The sequence below is a fragment of the Nothoprocta perdicaria genome, unplaced genomic scaffold, assembly GCF_003342845.1.
Source record: "Nothoprocta perdicaria isolate Ctin4 unplaced genomic scaffold, notPer1 scaffold_410, whole genome shotgun sequence".
NCBI lineage: Eukaryota > Metazoa > Chordata > Aves > Tinamiformes > Tinamidae > Nothoprocta > Nothoprocta perdicaria.
In genome coordinates, this window is record NW_020455656.1 from 327,880 (window position 1) to 346,903 (window position 19,024).

The 19,024-nt window shown below is 47.0% G+C and overlaps 1 protein-coding gene across 1 annotated transcript; it reads right to left on the reverse strand.

Moving 5' to 3' along the window:
• On the reverse strand, window positions 1-17,850 carry CRY2 (cryptochrome circadian regulator 2). The gene is made up of 11 exons (XM_026045837.1): window positions 17,740-17,850; window positions 14,318-14,460; window positions 8,317-8,501; window positions 6,886-6,974; window positions 5,718-5,858; window positions 4,884-5,195; window positions 3,672-3,823; window positions 3,329-3,531; window positions 2,857-2,943; window positions 2,191-2,332; window positions 1-1,696 (listed from the first exon to the last, which is right to left on the reverse strand). Exons 3-10 carry the CDS (start codon window positions 8,432-8,434, stop codon window positions 2,193-2,195), a joined length of 1,242 nt encoding a protein of 413 aa, XP_025901622.1. The 5' UTR covers window positions 8,435-8,501; window positions 14,318-14,460; window positions 17,740-17,850; the 3' UTR covers window positions 1-1,696; window positions 2,191-2,192.
• Window positions 17,851-19,024: the final 1,174 nt, after the last annotated feature.

A 19,024-nucleotide genomic window follows, 5' to 3' on the forward strand; every position in this document is an offset into this window, starting at 1 on the left:
GGAAAAGCAACTCCTGTTTACTCAGACACTCTGGCCACTGGATTTCCTTAGGAAAGGGTATCTGTGGTAAATGCTCTAGGGAGGCTAGTGGGAAGAAAAGGTTATTCATCTACTTCATAAATTAACTCTTGGACAAAACTTAATTACTCCACTTCCTCCACTCCTTTATAAGCTTCTCATATATTTGAGTCAGTTTCTGTTTGCAACCCTAGTGTTCTGAGTTCAAATATAGGCTCCAAACTGTGAACTGACTATCCCAGAGCGAGAAGCAAATCCCATGCTCTGAAAATCATTAGCTGATAAAGCTTACACACTACCTGCACCAGGTAGAGATGAAGAGCTTTGGACAGGAGAGGAAAACAGTGCAAACAGTAGCCTATTGCATGGGATTATCTACTGAAAATAATGCTGAAACAAAGGCTCTTCTATAGGACTGCTCTCCCTGGCCCTCTCAGGTGGGAGAATCACTCTGCAGCACCGTGCTGAAATGACATGCTGCAGCAGGACAAGGCCACGGAATATAACAAGGAATATTGCAGGTTAAGAGCCTGGAAAGCTACACAGCGGTTCTGCTAGACCATAAAGCATCAATGTGTGAACAAGAAAGTGTGTTGCACAGGGTATGAGACTTTGGAGTTACACTGGATACACACTCAGCACATACAGCTAATACAGGAGGGAGCAAACATGCACACAGAACAGACAATGGACAGAGCCCAAGGAAGACTCACTTCAAGAAGCTGCTGTGCAACCCACACTCCACGAGCACTAGGCACTCCACAGGCTACACACCAGACCCCGACAGCTTCCTTTGAAAGAGCTATTGCTCAGAGAAGGAAAGGCAGTAGACGCCAGATCCCAGGACTGTTTCCTCTACCAAGAGTAGCTGCCTTTGCTGTTTGCAGCAGCAAGTTTCTTGGAGACTGCTTTAACCATATCAAGTCATGGTCTCATTCTACAAATAATCCTCTTTCTGAGCCTCTCTCCCTCGGTATCAAGCTGCTCTCCAGCTGCCCATTCCAGGCAAGAGCACTATGGCTCAATCTCCCCACAGAAGAATCTCACTACTGCAGCTTTAAGTGCCTTTCTATTATAAAAACCATTCATAGCAGTTTGTTCATTTGCTACAATTGCCCTTCATTTATTTTCCATCCTACACATGTAAGATCCTGATGTATTCAGAAAGCACTTATGTCCCTGCCAGTCTAAACAAACATGGAGATTTTCCACTTCTCTGTTAGATGGATACTACTCTTGATATTCTAGAAGCTTCCTCCTCAACTGCTACTATAACCTTGGCCCACCTCACTGCCTAGTACCAGCAGTGAGAACGGACATTCGTTACTTCTGAGATGCAGCTCCTTATCAATGCACAAAATCACACGCACTGATCCACTGTCAGAAAGATACACCCAGAGGTGAACAAGTTGATAGAAAGCTCTTGCCCCCTTTACATGGGGCTGGCTGAGCTTGGCTGAGAAGAAATATATTTGGCATGCCGGAAAGCCAAATATCCCTAAGCACAAGTGATTTGGTGCCGTTTTGTGGCAGCTATTGGTATTGCACATTTACATGAGACACCCCAGGTTTTCTGTTGCAGCTCTCAAGTTCCATTCCCTCCATGGCAACAGTCCCAGCTTCAGTTCTTGTCATCTCTTCAGCACTTGCTCTTCATCTGTGAGCTGCCTGATGCTGGCTGCAAGAGAAAGGAGAAAAGAGTTTGCCTTGATTCCCCCATCAGAGTGAAAAGGGAACTGGCAAAACACACGGCCAGATCCTTCCCTGCAGCTTTCTGGAGCATTTCAGGAGGATGATTAGGAACAGCACCCACCTGCCAGCTCCCTCCTCCACCCTGTATCCTCACCACCTGGGCAAATCTGGCTCCAATCCCATTCTGTAGAACGGGAAGAAAACTTTCAGGAACAAATCCAAGAATATCTAATTGTGCCCTAGTAATAAAGTACTCTGCTGTACTATGGGTTAAACAGCTTACCAAGCAAATCCAGAACAACCAGAAGGGCAGTCACTGACAAATTACAGAGCTATGAAACTACAGTCCCCATCCGTGCCCTCAAGTACATCAATATTATACCTTAAAATTCAGGGAGTAAATTAAAATTGCTAACTGGTTCTTTTTAACTGTCAAAAAAACAAGATGATTTGAGCCAGACCATGGCAGGAACTACTCACAGTCACAAGCTCTTGCCAGGGATGTCTGGAGCAGGGAGACCTCCCACTTTGGCTCGTTTGTACAGTTCTTCAGTGCACATCTCTTCTGCTCCCTCGTGCTTGCGCTTTGGAGAAGCCTGGTCAGATTGTGGTACTCTCATCACTGTATAGGAAGAAAAGTTATTGCAACATTTCCTCCAGCCTTGAACTCCTCACAGCTACACCCTGAGTTTCTAATGTGCCACAGAGCTGGGGCAGGAGAATTGCACTGTATAAACACAGGGAAGTGTTGGCACAGCCTCCTTGAAGGTTCACTTTTGACAAATTTCATTCAAAGTAGGATTACCGAGACCTCCAGAACAAACCCAAAGGTGTTCTCCTTTGCTAGGGGAATAGCTTAATTTTATCCAAGTAGCCCTACATTGACCAGCACTTTTCCATTAAGTAGTTGCATAGGATCCTAAACTGGCGATTAAACATTCATTTTAGTGAATTCCTCTTCTAAAGATCTTTTAGATTCCTAAAAGAAGGCTCACTATAAAGTTCTGAAGAAAGCCTAAAGTTGAATATGATCTGTTTTCCTAGCTACACATCCTTTTCTCATCAGAAGAGAATTTTACTCTCCTGCCCACAGCCTCTAAGTCCCCACAAAACCATCCCTGTAGCAGACAAGTAGCTCCAACCCACCTGTGCTCGTACTGCTGCTCTGCCCTAAAGCTGGGTCTGCAACTTGGCCACTGAGATCTTCCACACAGGGTACCGATGCCAGTAAGCCTAGAGAAGGAAATAGGAGGATCACTGTTGAGAAACAAGGAACTTGGTGGGATTAGGGAAACAAAACAAGAGCCCTTCTCGTTGAAATATCTAGTGACTGTCAACACCATCGGTACACAACCATACATATATCCAGCTCACTGGGGATACTGATGAGTTCAGAGCTCTGCTCAGCCAGTGCTGACCACAGGCACCATGATCTCACAGCATGTTCCTTTAGGATACCCTGCCTAGTTTTTCCAAAGTGAAGAATGGACAAGTGGTGCTATGTATTTCATCATGAAACCTACTCCACCTACTCCATCCTTCACCCACTCCATCCTTCACCCACTCCCAGCATCTTGTCTTGTGTTAAGGGCGGTCTCACACAGATCTTAGTACTTACACAGTCCCCTGTAGCGTGACAACTGCTGGTAGATCTGCTTCATGCGTTCAATGTTCAGCCGGCTGGTCTCTGCATGGTTCACCATGGGTTTGGGGTAGTCCACTCCAATGATGCACTTGGCTGCCTTCTGCACAGACTCCGGAGCATTCCAGGGTTCGTAGATATACCGTGAAGGGAAGCCCTTTAATTTGGGCAGATACCGCCTACGGCACAGGTAAAACGATGCACAACATCACTTATAGAGCAGGGTTCACAGTGCACAGAAAGTGTCATGCACCTACCAGCTACTAACGCCTTCAGCTGGGAGATGAAGCCAGAAGGAAGCTCTGGTCACATTACTTACTTAACGTAGTCACCACTGGGGTCCGTGCGTCGTCCAAAGCCCACGGGGCAGTAACAGTGGAAGAACTGCTGGAAGAACGCACTGCACGAAAGCCACATCCAGCTGCCTGCATTTACGCTGAAATCCGCATCCAGCAACAACTCATCAAATACCTGCAGCAACGGAAAGAAAAGGCAGTGAGGGCAGCCACAAATTCTTCTGTGCAGAAGGAGGAAGCAAGAGGCTCTTTCAGATGGCAGATGCCGAGACATCTGAGGACAGCGAGGAAGCCAAGAGCAACAAAGAGGTGACCTGCTGGCTGAAGCTGGTCAATAGATCCCGCTTCCTGACATTTTCACACAGGGAGGCACTGTTTGCTCACACCAATAAAATGCTGGTTAATGTCTCCTGCAGCTACAGACTGCTTAGTGTTACTGCAATCCCTGAGTATTGATCCTAACCTGGGAGACCTCTGAAGTGCAAAGCATTGACCCTGGAAAGCTGACAGCGCTGCACAGAAGAACAAGGACCAAAAGAGAAGGAAAAGCACCTCTGAAGATCCCAGAGCTCCGTGCCCATATCTTGGTAAGCACCCAGGTTTTAGCAGTATACTCACATCCATGCATGAAAATTGTCCTTTCAACATCCCATTCTAAAATATACTTCCAGATTTGTAAGATGTCTCTACTTTTTTTATAATTTTTTTCCTCCTCCTTTCGGTATAGGTCTTAGGTATACTCAATAGTTTTGAGCTGTCTGACCCTTGGAGTGTCCCAAAAGGTGGGTCTTTTACCTCTTTCCATGAGAGACTCTAGACTCAGATTTCAGTCATGGAGTTTTCCTGACGGGCATGGTGATGGATTATACAGTGAGGAGAAAGATCCAGTTATAAAGAGCCATGGAACTTGCAAAGAAAATGGATGGGCTGAGAGCACTTTTACACGCCCACATACAGACACACGCCCACACAAATCCCCCAACCCCAACCCATATTTACATGTGGATCCCACTAATTTTTACTTAGAGGTTACTGGAGACTCTCTTTACAGAACCCTCACGGCAGAGGGCAGCAAGAAGTCAAGCTGCTGGCACGCCAAGAGCCCACTAGCAAATCTTCCTCCGTGCAACTTGTCAAGTGAAAGCCATACCTGTATTCCCATCCTTGCAGGGAGGGCCAAGGAGACTTTGCTTTCCTTACGGTCTCCTGCAAGCCTCTGGAAATACAAGACTCACCCTGACTCCGGACTCCCAGCTGATCCAGAGGTCGCCCCTGGTTAGGAAGCAGGCCACGGCATGCCTGGCCAGGTGGTGGATCCATCCTTCCTGCCTCAGTTGGGTCATGATTGCATCAATCCAAGGGAAGCCTGTCTTGCCCTCTGCCCACTTTGCCAAGGCTTCAGGGTTCCGATCCCAGGGGATCTGGATGCAGATGGGGTTCCCTTCCATGCGGTCAAACTTAGGGTTGTTGGTGGCTGCTGTGTAAAAGAATTCCCGCCAGAGGAGCTGTCCATACAGAGAGAGGGGGGGCGTGCTGTTGTGCTTCACCTGTGCGGGGGACAACAAGAGGAGTCAGAGAGGGGAGGGTGGCTTCATTAGGTTGTGCTGTAAGCCATCCATACATTCATGCACACGATTCCCAACAAGATTCCCAACAGTTACTGGCAGCTGCCACAATGGAGTTCTATTTCAGTTCATACTTTACCAGAAACTCCAGCTTGTAATGTAGCTCGTGAGTTTTCGCTCATGCCATACAACAAAAGCGATCTGAACCACCAACAGCAACTAACAATAAAAAGCTCCAAATAGCTGATGATCCAGGAGTCCAGGCTGAAGCACAGCATCAGCAGATCTGAGACAGCAGTCTGCTCAACTGCACACAGCAGAGTCCCCTTTTTACACCCAAGAACCTCTTCTGTAGCAGAAACAAGCTTTGCTCAAGGGTCAGACACAAAGCAGACAACAGCAACTTCTGCAGCTCCTGCCACACTCTTTAGGAGATAAAATCCTGCCATGCTCAAACCCATCCTGCTCTCCAGATGAACATGTTTGGATTTGCTTTTGTCTTACCTTCTTATAGAGCTCCCAGAGCCGGTAATAAAACAAGCGGCAGGACAAGCAGCCGAAACGCAGGTAGGGACTCAGTCCTGTCGGGCTGGCCAGCAGTGAATTGGCATTCATCCTTGGTCGTTCGTAATTTGCAACCCATGCCTAGACATATTCAGGAGAAACAAGGCAAAGAAAACCAAACCTGTCAGACACTGCAATGAACAGGCCTCTCTGAAGGCGGTGAGGTCACTCGGGTCTCTTCTATTCACTTCCAATCACCGCTTTGGGAGATCTGCCCTGGGCAATTCCAGCCCCCACATGCTAATTCAAGTCATTCTGGCCCAGGAAAGGACTGGATTTGCATTGCATGCCTTAGCTAATAACCCTGAGATCTTCTAGGGACACATGGTAATGCAATTGTTAAGGTCCAATCACGCCCATCTTGTTTAGTGTGTGGAATGAGATCATGTAAGGAAGCTCAGAGCTCCCTGTTTTGCCATTGATGCTGAAGGTTTGTTCCTTCTCCAATACCAAAATTTATACTGTGAGTCCTACACCAATCACCAAGCTATCTGGTATTAAAAAGACACAAACAGCTAAAACCTAAGTCATACCTCTCCACAAAGAGCACATTTCATTGCTCTAATACTTTTTTGCCTTATGAACACTATGATGGCAAAGACCATAGAAGAGATCTGGTATTTCAGCTAGGGGCTAAAGGAATTCCAATCAGTGAAAGAGCCAAGGCAGACGTACACTAGGAAGGAATTCTTTTATGAGCACATACCCCTACCAATGCCTCACACAGACTAGAGAAGATGGTATGCAACGTGAGGCATGGACCAAGCAACTTTATAGGAGATACTCCAAGTCTGCATTCCTCTAAATGAAATGAAAGGAGCGATAGGAAAGAGAGAGTCCCATCTCACATCACCACAGTTATTACACAGCTCTACTTCTCTGGGTTTCATGTAGCCCAGAAGGGGAGCTCCTGGCTCTACATACAAGCCAAGATGGGGTGAGCTGCATCAGCATCAGAGTCCCCACTGCAGGGGAAGGCATTGCTGACAGGAGAGAGAGAGAGGGAAAAAAAAAAAAAAAAAAAAACACGAAAGGATGATGGCCAATGTCAACATTTTTAATTTAGGCTACTGCTTGAAGAAATGACCACTTAAATAACATGGATTACCTTTCTTTCCAAGTGTTTATCCAGTCGTGCCAAGGCTTCTGTCTCCCCTCCTTGCCAAACTGCAGGGGCAAGGCCATCTGTGGGGAAACCTGAGGGAAAGGATTTGGTATGATTTGAATTCTAGACAAATATACAAACGAAATTCAAACACGAGTAAAGCAATACATGCTGAATACTAGAGCATTTAGTTGAGCTACCTAACATGGCAGACTTACTGCTCTAGTCCTACAGCAGGCATTTGGAGTATGGGGAAAATCTGTTCACAGCACTGCAGAACAAGAGCCTGTCCCTGCAATGCTTCACACAGCCTTTCGAGGACTTCATCCCCCATTGCTCACTCACTGGTACCCTTGTGATTCAGTGTTTCCCACAGGGCTCTGCTCTAAGGGGCAGAAGGTTTGGCTAAGAGAATATCTGCCCCAAATGTTTGACTTACAAAATATCCAGCTACAAAATACCAGCAACTCACTAAAGAGTCTGCTAAGGGCTCCTGTTCTTCTGACACAAGGTGGGTGCAGGAATAGTGCTGAAGAGCTGCATTTCATTAGTTTCCAGAACCAATGCACTGCTCTAGGCTCATAGCAGGGCCTCCCCTGGCGACAAGCAGAGCACTGTAAGGTTGCATGTATTAGGTCAGACATTAGTGAAAAGTGATCTGCCAAGGACTGTAACCCTCCTGTTGTGAAGACCTCCTTTTCCAAGACTGCTTCAATTGTGCCTCAAGGTACCAAGGTGCTGACTCTCAAGAACCTGGCAGTAAGGCTCCAGCATCATAGGCATGCAGGCAGTATTCTGCATTAACCCTTAGTTTCCTTGCATTTAAATTCATATCCTTGATATAGGCCTCACGGCACCACTCTATTCATCCTCCTTCTCCAAGGAGGAAAATTTACCAAAAGCATCTAGGAAGGATGAAGCAAACCCTGACTTCCCAAGAACCAGAAGGCCTAGCAGGATGGATGAAAGTAGTTTTGGTAGTATCTCTGCTCTCATTAAGCTCCCAAACTGGTGCTGCTTGGGAACAAGCGAGTGATCTGAGGCTGGCACATGGTCAGCTCACCTCTTCAGGTCCATTACGAAACCCGCCAGAGACTGTAACAAGAAGCAACCAGCTGGTGTGGACACGAGACACTGATAACACTGGTTACGTGCTCTCAGTGGCAGAGAGAGCACTAGCACAGCCGTGGAGCGTTTGACAGCAGCGCTAACGGGGACGCTGCCCTCAGTATGGCTGCAGTGCTAGGGGCAGCAGTCTGTTTTCACAGACTCCAGCAGTCTCTAACAATCAAGTGCTGCTTCCACAGCTAGGGGCAACCGAGGTCAGATGGGAACACTGGAGTTGTCCTGGGTGCATGCCAGCCATCAGGAACACGTTGCAGTGGAGCCCGTTTCTGCTGGCAGTTAACCCTTACCTTCACCCTTAACACATACCCAGCTCCTCCAGGGACGGGACTCCAAACACGTCGTCATGGTTCTCCTGTATTTCCACTTTACACGTTTCCATCTGCTGACTTACTATGCTGCTCACTGGCTTCTTGGGGAGCTCCATACGGCTAATGATAGCCTGGAAGCGCTTGTAGGTGAGGGGCGGTTTGTGGCCATTCAGCTCAATTATTCTGGAGACAAAATAAATGAGATGACATTTACAACACAGCCTTGCTCCCACAGAAGAGACAAGGGAATAACAGTCAAACTGTATCCAGCTCCTAGCAGTCTTTCACTTCCAGTACAGAAATCCTGTACAGATCTGGGTTTCTCATGATGAGGCCCTAAAAAGGAATTAAAAAAACAAAGCAAAACAAACAAAAATCCATACTAATAAACGAATGAACATATTAATCCATCTCCATGAAAAATACAAGAAAGCAGCTGAATTGGGCTTCCCACCATTTCTCTCCCAGAGCTCTTCACCTCAATCCCCCTGCAATATCTGATTGCTCTCTCTCCCCAGGATGACAAACCCCAGACCTGCACGTGCTCCTCCCCAGCCCAGGGGATATCCCCGCCTGTCCCTGTCCTTACTTCCTCCCTTCCCAACACCGCTAGTCCCACTGCGACTGTCCCCTCCTCCACCAACCTCAGAGGACACAAATCCCAGTCTGCGTCATTCTTCCCATGCTTAGAGAAATCCCCCTTCCCCCCTAGCCCCGTAAGCTCAGGAGCAGAGCAGACCTGTCAGCTCACGGCAGCAAGATGCTCACAGCTCCCTGCCCTCTTCATCCCTAAGTACCCACAACCTGACAGACCGCACAGCAGCCTTATCTTCCCAGGACACTGATTAGAGAAGCCTCAGAGAAACCTCCTGGCAGCGGCAGGTCTCCCCGGGGTATTTTTAACCCGTGCTCCCGCAGAGGGGAAGGAGTTAACAGCAAAGCAGGCAGCACGGGGCCGCCAGCATTACATAAAGCTGAGGCGGCCACGCTGCAGCTCCCACACGAGCAGCCTTCCCCGGCCGCCAGCCGGCAGCTTACGCAAGGGGCCGGGCTCCAGGCAGCCATCGCGGGCGCCATGTGCCTTCCCCTTCCCCCAGCACGGCACGTGTAGGGAGGAGGAGCGACACGGGCCGCGGGCTGGCCAGCCCTGGCACACGTGTGCTCTGTGCTGACCTCGCTCCCGCTCCGCCACATGGCGCAGGCCTCGCTCCGCACGGCCCCGCCGCCGCCTCCATCCAGGCCCTGTGCGAGCCCAGGCCCTGTGCGAGCACCAAGGGGGCTTTAAGAGAGGCAGCAAGGTTAAAGAGAGTCCAAACGGAGCCTCCTGCAGCTTCTTCTGATTTTTCTACACAATAAACTGTGCACATTGGGAGAAAAAGACACTAATGAGCGGGGGAAGGACAGTGTGGGTTATAAGGGTGTACAGAGAACACAAAGATCAGTAAGTTTAGTGTAAGACTAAACACAATTACTGCGTGGCTCAGCACCCTCTTGTACTCTTCCATGCTATGAGACAACCCTCATACCAGAGGGCATCTCCTAAACCTTTAGAGACAGGCTTTCTTGGCTGGTTGTCTCTGTGTACCACACCAGGGATGTTAAGAGATCACGTTAAGCTCTCACAAATACTGCCCACCAAAACGTTCCTGATACTTGCTCTGAAGCCTGGGACCACCAAACAAGACCATCAGCTCACAGGGGCTGCTGAAGGGAAAACGAGGCCTTTTCACTTACAGCAAACACTTGAGACAGGCAGCGTGTTTTCAGAGGAGTTCAGCATGCTGAGAGGAAAACGTGACAGGGCTGCAGTGTTTGCCCTGAGATGCAGAAGGGCAGGAGAAGCCGCTGCTTTACCACAACCTCCTTTCTCAGCCCTCTTCCACAGAGCTGCTTATGCTGCTCCTCATTCCAAGATACACAGTATTATATCATGTCTGAGATCCACAGCTAAAGCTTTTGCTAACAGACCGTAATTGGATCAAACCTTCCAAAACTGGAATAACAACACAGAAGAGCAGAGCTGCTTTATTCATCACACAACACCTAATCTTCCTGCTATCAGCGAGCACATGTAAAATTGTGATGCTACCTGACCAGTGCTTTGCTGCGCAGCATTATCTGACAGTGCCCATATGTTTTTGATTATCGCACAGCCCTTTACCCTGAGACAGAGAGCAGCCACAACCTGCCCAAACACAGCTCTGGCACTGCGAGGGCTGCCCGCTGTCCTGCAGCCACCCACCACACGCAGCATCTGCAGATTTCCAACCACACCCCCACAGGCACCGCTTTCTGAGTCAAGCCTCCGTGGCAGTGCCCCAGGGGGACGATCAGCTGTCTGGAGAAAGCTGCTTTCCTCACCAACATGACATCTCAGCTCGCAAATGCCAGGGCCCCATTCTGTCAGGAGACCAAATGCATTCCCGCCCGCGTCTTCCTGTGCAGAAGAGCTGGCTGCCAGCACTGGCGAGCAGGCTGCTCCGCACTGCACCAGGCCACCGATTCACATATACTGTTTAGCTAGCTCAGAACAATTGCATAAGCTGCCAAGGGCTAAATCCTTTCTCCAGAGGGCTCGTGTAGGGCTGTGCACACATGAGAGAAGCAGCTTTTCTTCAGAGTCACAGAGGAGGTGGAGGATAACTGGCAGATATGCCACAAAGCAGGCACTGGACAAAGGACCAACTATTCCACTCCCACCAAATCACACACACGAAAGTGGGTGGAAAACAGAGTGCCTCGATCATGGGCTAAATAGCAATGCAGGGAAAAAACACCTGATGCTATATCACCATGCAAGGGTAACACCCTTGGGTAATACCCAGCGAGGGTAATGTGATTCAATAGACAGAAGTCAGAAACTTTTTAGATGGAAAACAAAACAGTTTTTGCTATGGGATATCTATTACAAAGCTACCAGGATATGCAAACTTCCCCCAAGCTTGGTTCATTTAAGTCAGTACACACTCCTATTAAAAAGCATCTATTTATATTTTCAACCATATGCTAAAATGCCGGGTATGAAACAGTTCCTGAGGCATATTGGAAAAGCTCCCGGGGCTCCCTTCTGCCCAGCAGGACCCAGGCTGCCCAGGATTATGGAAACCACGATGCTGCCACCAGCGAGCAGGCTGCAGAGGCATTAGATCCTCAGGAAGGGAAACCACAGAGATCCAGAAAAAGGAGGGAACAAGTTGCCAGCTGGATCTTGTCAGGCAGAGTAACTGTCAAATAAAGACTTTGAGCAGGCTAAGCTGCTACCTACAAGATTATCTTTGCTGTCTGACTTCCACAATCTGAACACAGGTAATGCTGACTGGGAATTCTAAGGTATTTTTTTCAGGGAGTATTTTCCAACACTGATGCTGTTTGTTTGTTTTTTCCTTGCTTTGGGACAGAGGGCGGAGAGAAGCTCTGATCATCATACAGCTGTGTCAGCAGTGCTAAAGAGAAGCACATTGAGACCTTGCTACTTCGCATAAAAGTGGCCAAATTCACAAGCTAACTGAACAGGTTCTTAGTAAATGTTAGAAAGGAGCTGCTGCTGACAGTAGCAGGGACGCACTGCTGAGGAAGAGAGAGAGACTACCAGAATCACAGAGCTAGAAGTGAAATATCAGACTATTTGTTTAAAACCAGGCCTGACTATCATTGGAAAACTGGCTAAAGGAAGATGAGAAGACACCAACACTGGGTTACAAATTACATAGAGAAAAAAGTAGGCTGGGCATAAGGATAACACATACTTTGACATAAAGGTTGGATAGTAAGCCTGTAGGGCAACATGCTTGGTCTGACAAGCTTTTGGAGAAATGCAGTATTAGAAATACACTACCACAGAACAGGAGACTTCAACCACATACAGTGGGTAAATGTCACACTTCAAGGCCTGCCATAAATGGCTTCCACGGAGCAATTAATGAAGAACCACAAGAAAGAGAAGCAATTCATAATTTCATCCTAGGCACCGGGCAGGATCTAGTTGAAAGTGTTATTTAATCACCAGCCTACTCCAACCATGACGATGGCTTACATCTATTTAATATACTTGCAGTAGCAGCTTGCCTGGATGTGACCCTGTGCCCCGTGCTTTGGGTGTCCCTGCTTGTGCAGGGTAGTCGGACTAGATGATCTCTAGAGGTCCCTTCCAACCTCAACCACTCTGTGAGTCTGTGAAAATACTATCAAAAACCAGCAAGAATGACTGCAGATTTTAAAAATTCATTCAGGAGCATTAGTGAGACCACAGAATAGAATGCCTGATACCTGTGTTAGGCAAACTGGTAGAAAATAACACTAGAATCAGGGAATGTACAGGTAAATACAACACACTCACTGGAGAGTCAAGGCAAGCTGGTGCCTCAAAAAACAAACAAACAAACAAACAAAACCCCCACACTATTAGCCATCTTTGGACATGAGGCAAAGGGAGAGTCAGTTGATGAACTCTAACTAGATTTTCAAAAGACATCTGACAAGGCGGCCCACTGAAAATTCTTGAAGAAACCCAGATGACTTGTGATAAAGGGAAAAGTCCTTGCAGACAGAAAATTCCTGCTGAGTGACAGGGAAGAGTAGGAATACATTTTTCTAACAGAAGGAGAAATCCCACACACAGCTGAGTTAGGACCTGAGCTTCTTGAAATTTCTTCTGTGTTATCAGGAAGGGTCAATGAAGGGCAAGTTGATTAAGTTTAATTACATAAGCTACTCCAAGATAGATCAAAACGAAAGGCAACTGAAGAACTTCCCTATCTACCACGTGACCAACTGAGAAAAACATCTCAAATCTATGTGCTAGTAATGTTGTTTTTATGTTTGCATTACTTTACAGTGTTAGCTTTACTTATACAGTAACGGACTCTCCACTAGTTGTGGCCATTTCAGAAGGAAACCCTGAAACATCAGTTGAATATTTAGCAGTGCTCAAAAGCAACAGAATGGTAGCAACTAGTAGAAGACAGAAAACTCTCCAGCACTGTATAAATCCGTTATGCTCCTACAACTTGAACACCAGCTAGTTTTCACCTCTATTCTCCATCTCAAGAAGCAGAGAACTATTAAGAAAAGTGACAAAGATTAGAAGAGATGAGCAACAGATTCCACCTGCAGAATAAGTAATCTATGATTTTCTAGCCTGGAAGAGACAAAGATGACACAAGGAAGTATGAGGGATACAGAAGAACTGAGGAAGAAGCAAGAGTTCATAGTCTCTTCTAATGCAAAAATGGGAGAGCAACGTCCACTCAAGAGACTGGTTCAAGAAAACCTCCAAACATTCCCACACATCATGTGCTAAACTGCAAAAAGCTACTTCTGATAGGACTTTATGGGTACAACAGACTTAGAGGAGAAAAGCTGCTTTTAACATGGTTGGCACCAATCAGCCAAAGGAAAACAAATAAACAAAACAACAAGAAAAACAAGCAACCTGTAAGACTGAAATACGGCTGAGGTCAAGTATGCTGCAAAGTCATGGCTGAAAAAAGTTTCAGAGTAAATACAAAGACTACTGCACAGCAAATACATAACAAAAACAAGACATTCAATTTTTAAAATAAGATAAATTTGCCCCAGACAATCTTATTCTATGTCTCAAAGCTGTACTGGCACATCCATCAGTTAAAAAAAGTGCCTTCATAGCCTGTTTGAGACAACAGCTTGACTATTTTTATCTCATTGAAATGGAAAAAAGCAGCCTATGTAGGGAGAAAAAGTTCAGGGACAGCAATCAATAAATAGGACAGCCAGCCAGCTTAAATGACTGAAGTACAGAGTTTAATTAGCCCGAGGCAACACCTTTCCTTCCATTCCCGTCCCTGTCAGCACTCTGACGTGCTCTCACCAGAAGGGTGAGCATGCAGAGTAACCTCGTCAGCACCATCCAGGCTCACAGGGGATGAGGCTACCGAGCTCCAGGCGCGGCTACCGCCGCGCCGAGGAGGCGGGAAGCCTTCGGCCTCGCCTGGGCAGCACCCCCGCCCTCGCTCGCCCCGTACCTGTCCAGGTCGTACAGCGTGTGGGAGTTTTCTATCACCACCTCCACGCCAGCCTCCTTGGCCAGTTTGACAATGGCGGCGTCCCTCTCCTTCCCAAAGGGCTCCGAGTCGTACTCAAAGGTGAGGCGAGTCACTCCCCATTCCTGCAAGAAACAAAGTGCACGCAGCTGTCGAGCACAGGATGGTCTCGAAAGGGTACAACTGCTAAAGAAGGCAGGAAACCCTTCCAGGCAATATTAAATGATGGGAGTACAGATATAGTCCCTGTGAGAAGAGCAGGTTAGAGTCAAGATAACTGGTGAATCAACAACTTTAGAAGCTCTTGCAGACATGGTATCTGCTCTGCAAACTCCTGTAAGACAGGTTTAAAATACATAGAAGGAAATTTGAGTTCTTCTCCATAACCCCTCATTTTAGGTCACAGCTCAGTCACCAAGCCTTAAAAGCATCTTGTTTTGCTACCCACATTGTCAGAAAGTGAACCTACCATCGGTACCAGCATTTGCAGAAAAAGCATTTCAGGGAATTTTTTTTAATGCAGGTTCAGCTCAGAAAACTACTTATTATGTGGAGAGTTGATCATTATCATTGAGTAATGAGTAAGCTCTGATTTTTCCACCTGATGTCTTTTTAAAGCTGTCACATAATAGAGGATCAATACCCAACCCTATCAGCAAGGAACATGGCAGTGCAAAATTCAGGATAAAGGATGGCTTGGTTGGCTCAAAGAATGAGTAGACTTTTCTTCTCAGAACAGTAGAAGATGATACTACAGTTCTGATTTAAATTATTAAACTTCCTACAGGTGGGAATTTCTTTCACCCTTGCCAGGCTATGAACCTATTCTGTGTCTTGACACCTTTAATAGATCCTTTACAGATTACATGAAATAAGCCTTATGAAATAGCTTTCAGCCTCTTGCAGGCTTTCCCAGAGCACAGTTTGCTCTCAAAGTCTATGGCCTAGTTTTCTTCAGAAAATGAATCCTATAAGAGGAGGTTAAATGGTTTCCACAGCGACCCTCCTGACACATCTGTCACGCAGAGCTGCAGCCCACAGTTATGCTGAGCAGAAGTGGTGGCAGACACAGGCCAAAATTCTACAGACACGCAAGAAAACAAAAACAAAAGCAAGCGCCTTCATACAACTATGAAGGTCACCTCTGTATGCACAGGACAGTCTCTTCCAGCTCAAAATCAGACCTGAGGGGCATCAGAAATACACAAAAACAAACAAGCAAAGAACAGATCCAATTAGTTTGTTGCAGTACATTTTACACAAATGCCAAAAATAGAGAAGGTAATTTAGAGGTAGAAAACAACTATTAGAAGCCTCCCTTCCTTTCTAAACTCTTCCAGATTCAGTATTAAAATTACTGTATGGAAGGAGAGAGAATGAAAACAGCTGTGTATCACTGAATGCACATTTCAGAAGTGTCCTCTACTCTTTTTCCAAAACGAGAACATGGCAGAACCCGCAAGTCCCGAGTTACACAAACACGATCCGGGGCCTGCCTGGCTCTCCTACTAAAATGCGATTTAACAAATTCTTGTTAATCTTTTCCTTTAAAAATGATAATACCAGCTTGAGTGCACGGAAGAGATGGGTTTGGTCTCAAAGAACATACATTACTGCCTGTATAGAAGGGAATGAAAATGTCCATTTAAGGCTGGCAGTGACACTTTCAGGATAAGACCATTGCAGAACGGGCAGACAGGGCCCGATGCTCAAACTCTTCTCCTTCCCACATCCATGCTCTGCTCGGGCTGCATTCCTCAGGGGCTGTGATCACCTTTGCCAGAGCCACTCCAGCTGTGTGTGATGCTCGTCCAAGAATAGGCCCAATAAATTCTAAGTATAACCATAGAGCCTTGTCTTTCTTATTTGTCCAGCATCCAGTCTTCAACGTGGCAGCTCTGCAAGGGCCTGGATTCCCATAAAAGCCACACATTCTCCTTGTAGTAGCATAAAGAACATGCTCTTTAGTTCTGTTACAGCACATCTAAAATATCCATCCATTCTGCCTAATCAAAACAAACTGGTTCTGGATGACTCTACCATCATCTCTCAAAAAAAGCATCAACAAAACCCCAAAACCCTGCAACCAGTTCTGACAACTACTTTCTGGTCTTTGAACAGAATGGGTATTTTTCTCCTGCAGAATTTTAATTATCCTGTCAAGGACCACAAATAGCCAGAACTTATTTACAGATCAAAGATAAAAATAATCCAGATTGTAAAAAGGCTTAGAGCAGCACATAAATTATTTGTGTCTTGTGTTAACATGCAGGAGCCAAAATAAACAGTGCTGCACTTTCTGACCTGCAACTGATTCCTTCCCAGTACTGTCCCCCTCCAGAGAAAATTTTAGTGTGACCATATACAGCAGGAGGGTATAGATGCAGGACACCCCTCTAGAAGGTGGTCTACAGCAGGCTTTGGGGACACCATTCTATAAAACATAAGGCAAGGTACCATCTCCACAACAAATTCATCTCATAAGAGTCTGGAGAACCATATTCTCCTCCTTTGGCATTGTCCCTCCAGCGAAGTGGCTGTCAGAAGGCTTCAAAGGCAACAATGAACATAATTTGAGAACAAGGATGGAGAGGAATGAGTCAGAGACTTTCACTGCCTGAGGAATTTTGGTATGCAGGGATAACTGTCCTCTTGTCAGCCTCTCTCCTCCCAGTCTGCAGCACTGCAGCTCTCTATCACTTCAGAAATGTATCCCACTAATCCATCTTTGGCCCTGAGGTCACTGCATCTTCCACAATCCTAAACAGTACATCTTCAAGATACCTGAACCAACACCTTCTGCTACTGAAACAACCACAAAACAACCAAATAAAACAAAACAACAACTAAACTTGAATGGAAGCAGGAAAGAAGTAAGAGTTATATATGGAAAGGAATAAGAGTTATATATATGTAACTTATTTAAGTTACGTATAAGCTTCTGAATTTTTGATTTATAACACAGAGCTTTATGTGCAGCTCATGTGTAGATCAAAATGCTTCCTTGGATGTCTGTAAAGGTGTACAGACATGGCAGTTTTCTCAAGTAGAAGCAACACACTGAAAGTTTCCAGAAGAGAAGGAACTCTCCACAGAGGGGAATCACTGGCTATGGTGCAGCCCAGTGAAAACTGACTCGCAAAAACACAGGCAAGGGCCACTGTCCCAAAAGCAAAGCTCACGCATTCAGAGAGTAGGTTACTCTGGACTACTAAACTTCTGTGGAAATCTGAATGTAAGAGCATATCTGGCTTCTAAGCTCACCACTACAGATAGCAGTAAAGGAGAAGCTGGTGGTTCTCTAACAACTAACAGATACTAGGGAGTGAAAACAAGGATACCATTTACAGTAGGGCTTTTTTTCCCCCCGACTATGTTTTAGAAAATTAAGTTTATTCTCTTACTTTAAAGAGTCTTGGGAAGACATCTGTGGGCTGCCCTCGTACCACAAACAAACGGGAGCTGAGTTTCCTTAAACTGTTGTCCAGGTCTTCCAGGGACTGGAGCAGAAATCTGCAGAGAAGAAACAAGAGCAGTTTATATCACTCAGACTGGTCACAGCTAAAAGGCAAATAAGGAGGATTGACAGGGAAATCCAATTAACAGGCACCACTGATCAACTCTCCAAACAGATAAAGAAGAAATGCAGAAAATAAGAGCTCTTATTCATCCCTGTCTGCCTACGGACTGTTAACACTTGGCTACACCAGCCAGTCCCCAGCCATCCACACGTCCTGCCTGCCCAAACGAGAGAGCTCCCCAGGATTTTCTTCTTGCAGGCCCTTCCTATGTTCTTGCTGAGAGCTGATACCCCCTGCCAGCTGCTCTCTCCTTATGACACCCATACTTAGAGCAGTTGTAAATGGAACTGACTGCTATTTATCTTCCATCATGCCCACTGCGAGCACGCTAGGTTATTTATCCGCTCCCTTCCACCCCAAAGCCATCAAAAGGCATTTAAGGGCTTTATTAGCCATCTGCCTTACTGATTTCCTACCGCGCTGTACAACTTTATGCATACCATCTTTGCTTCCACAGCCACCCTGCAAGGGAAAACCCCGTCCACACTGGCTTCCTTGTGGTGCCCAAACTGTGAACGGCGCCAACCTTTCACTCGAATCCCTGCAGGGGCAATGGCAGTGCTCGCAAACCCGGGACCCCTCCTGACGGAGGGGGCCCCTCTGCCCCACGGCGTCTAGGACTCGGGCACCTGCAGCGCGAGCCCCAGCGCAGCAGCCTGCAGCCTTCCTCCCTGCACCACGCGCCATGCGGACGGCAAGGGTGGCGGCACGAAAAGCTCCCGCTGCACACCTTGAAGGAGAAAGGGACTAAGGTTTCAAGGACAAAAGGGCCCGGAATCACGCCTGGATCATCGGAACAAACCACTTCCCTGCTCTGCACACACCTGCTAAACGGCAACACCGCCTTTCTCTCCGGGGTGTCCTGGAACCTAAGCGTGTGTTGCTGCTACCGGCTCGCCCTCACAGAGCCGCGCACACACCGAGAAGCAATTCCCCAACGCGACAGGTTTCTGGCTGTGAAACACCTGCCCGTTCAGCACAACACCGACACGTGCAGGAAAACCACACCAGCCTGGCAGAGCCCGGCTGTCCCGGGGCGCGCGGCCGCCTGCAGCAGACGTTGGCACCGCGCACGTAGCGGGCAGGGCTGTGCGCAGCGGCCGCGGGG

Bases quoted from the DNA above. Each gene is read 5' to 3' on its own strand.
- CRY2 (XM_026045837.1), bottom strand. From the start codon at position 8,434: ATGGAGCTCCCCAAGAAGCCAGTGAGCAGCATAGTAAGTCAGCAGATG. The intron at 6,975-8,316 runs GTATGTGTTAAG...CCTTTCCCTCAG, and splicing joins CCCGTCCCTGGAGGAGCTGG to GTTTCCCCACAGATGGCCTT. The intron at 5,196-5,717 runs GTAAGACAAAAG...TCCCCCGCACAG, and splicing joins TCTGGGAGCTCTATAAGAAG to GTGAAGCACAACAGCACGCC.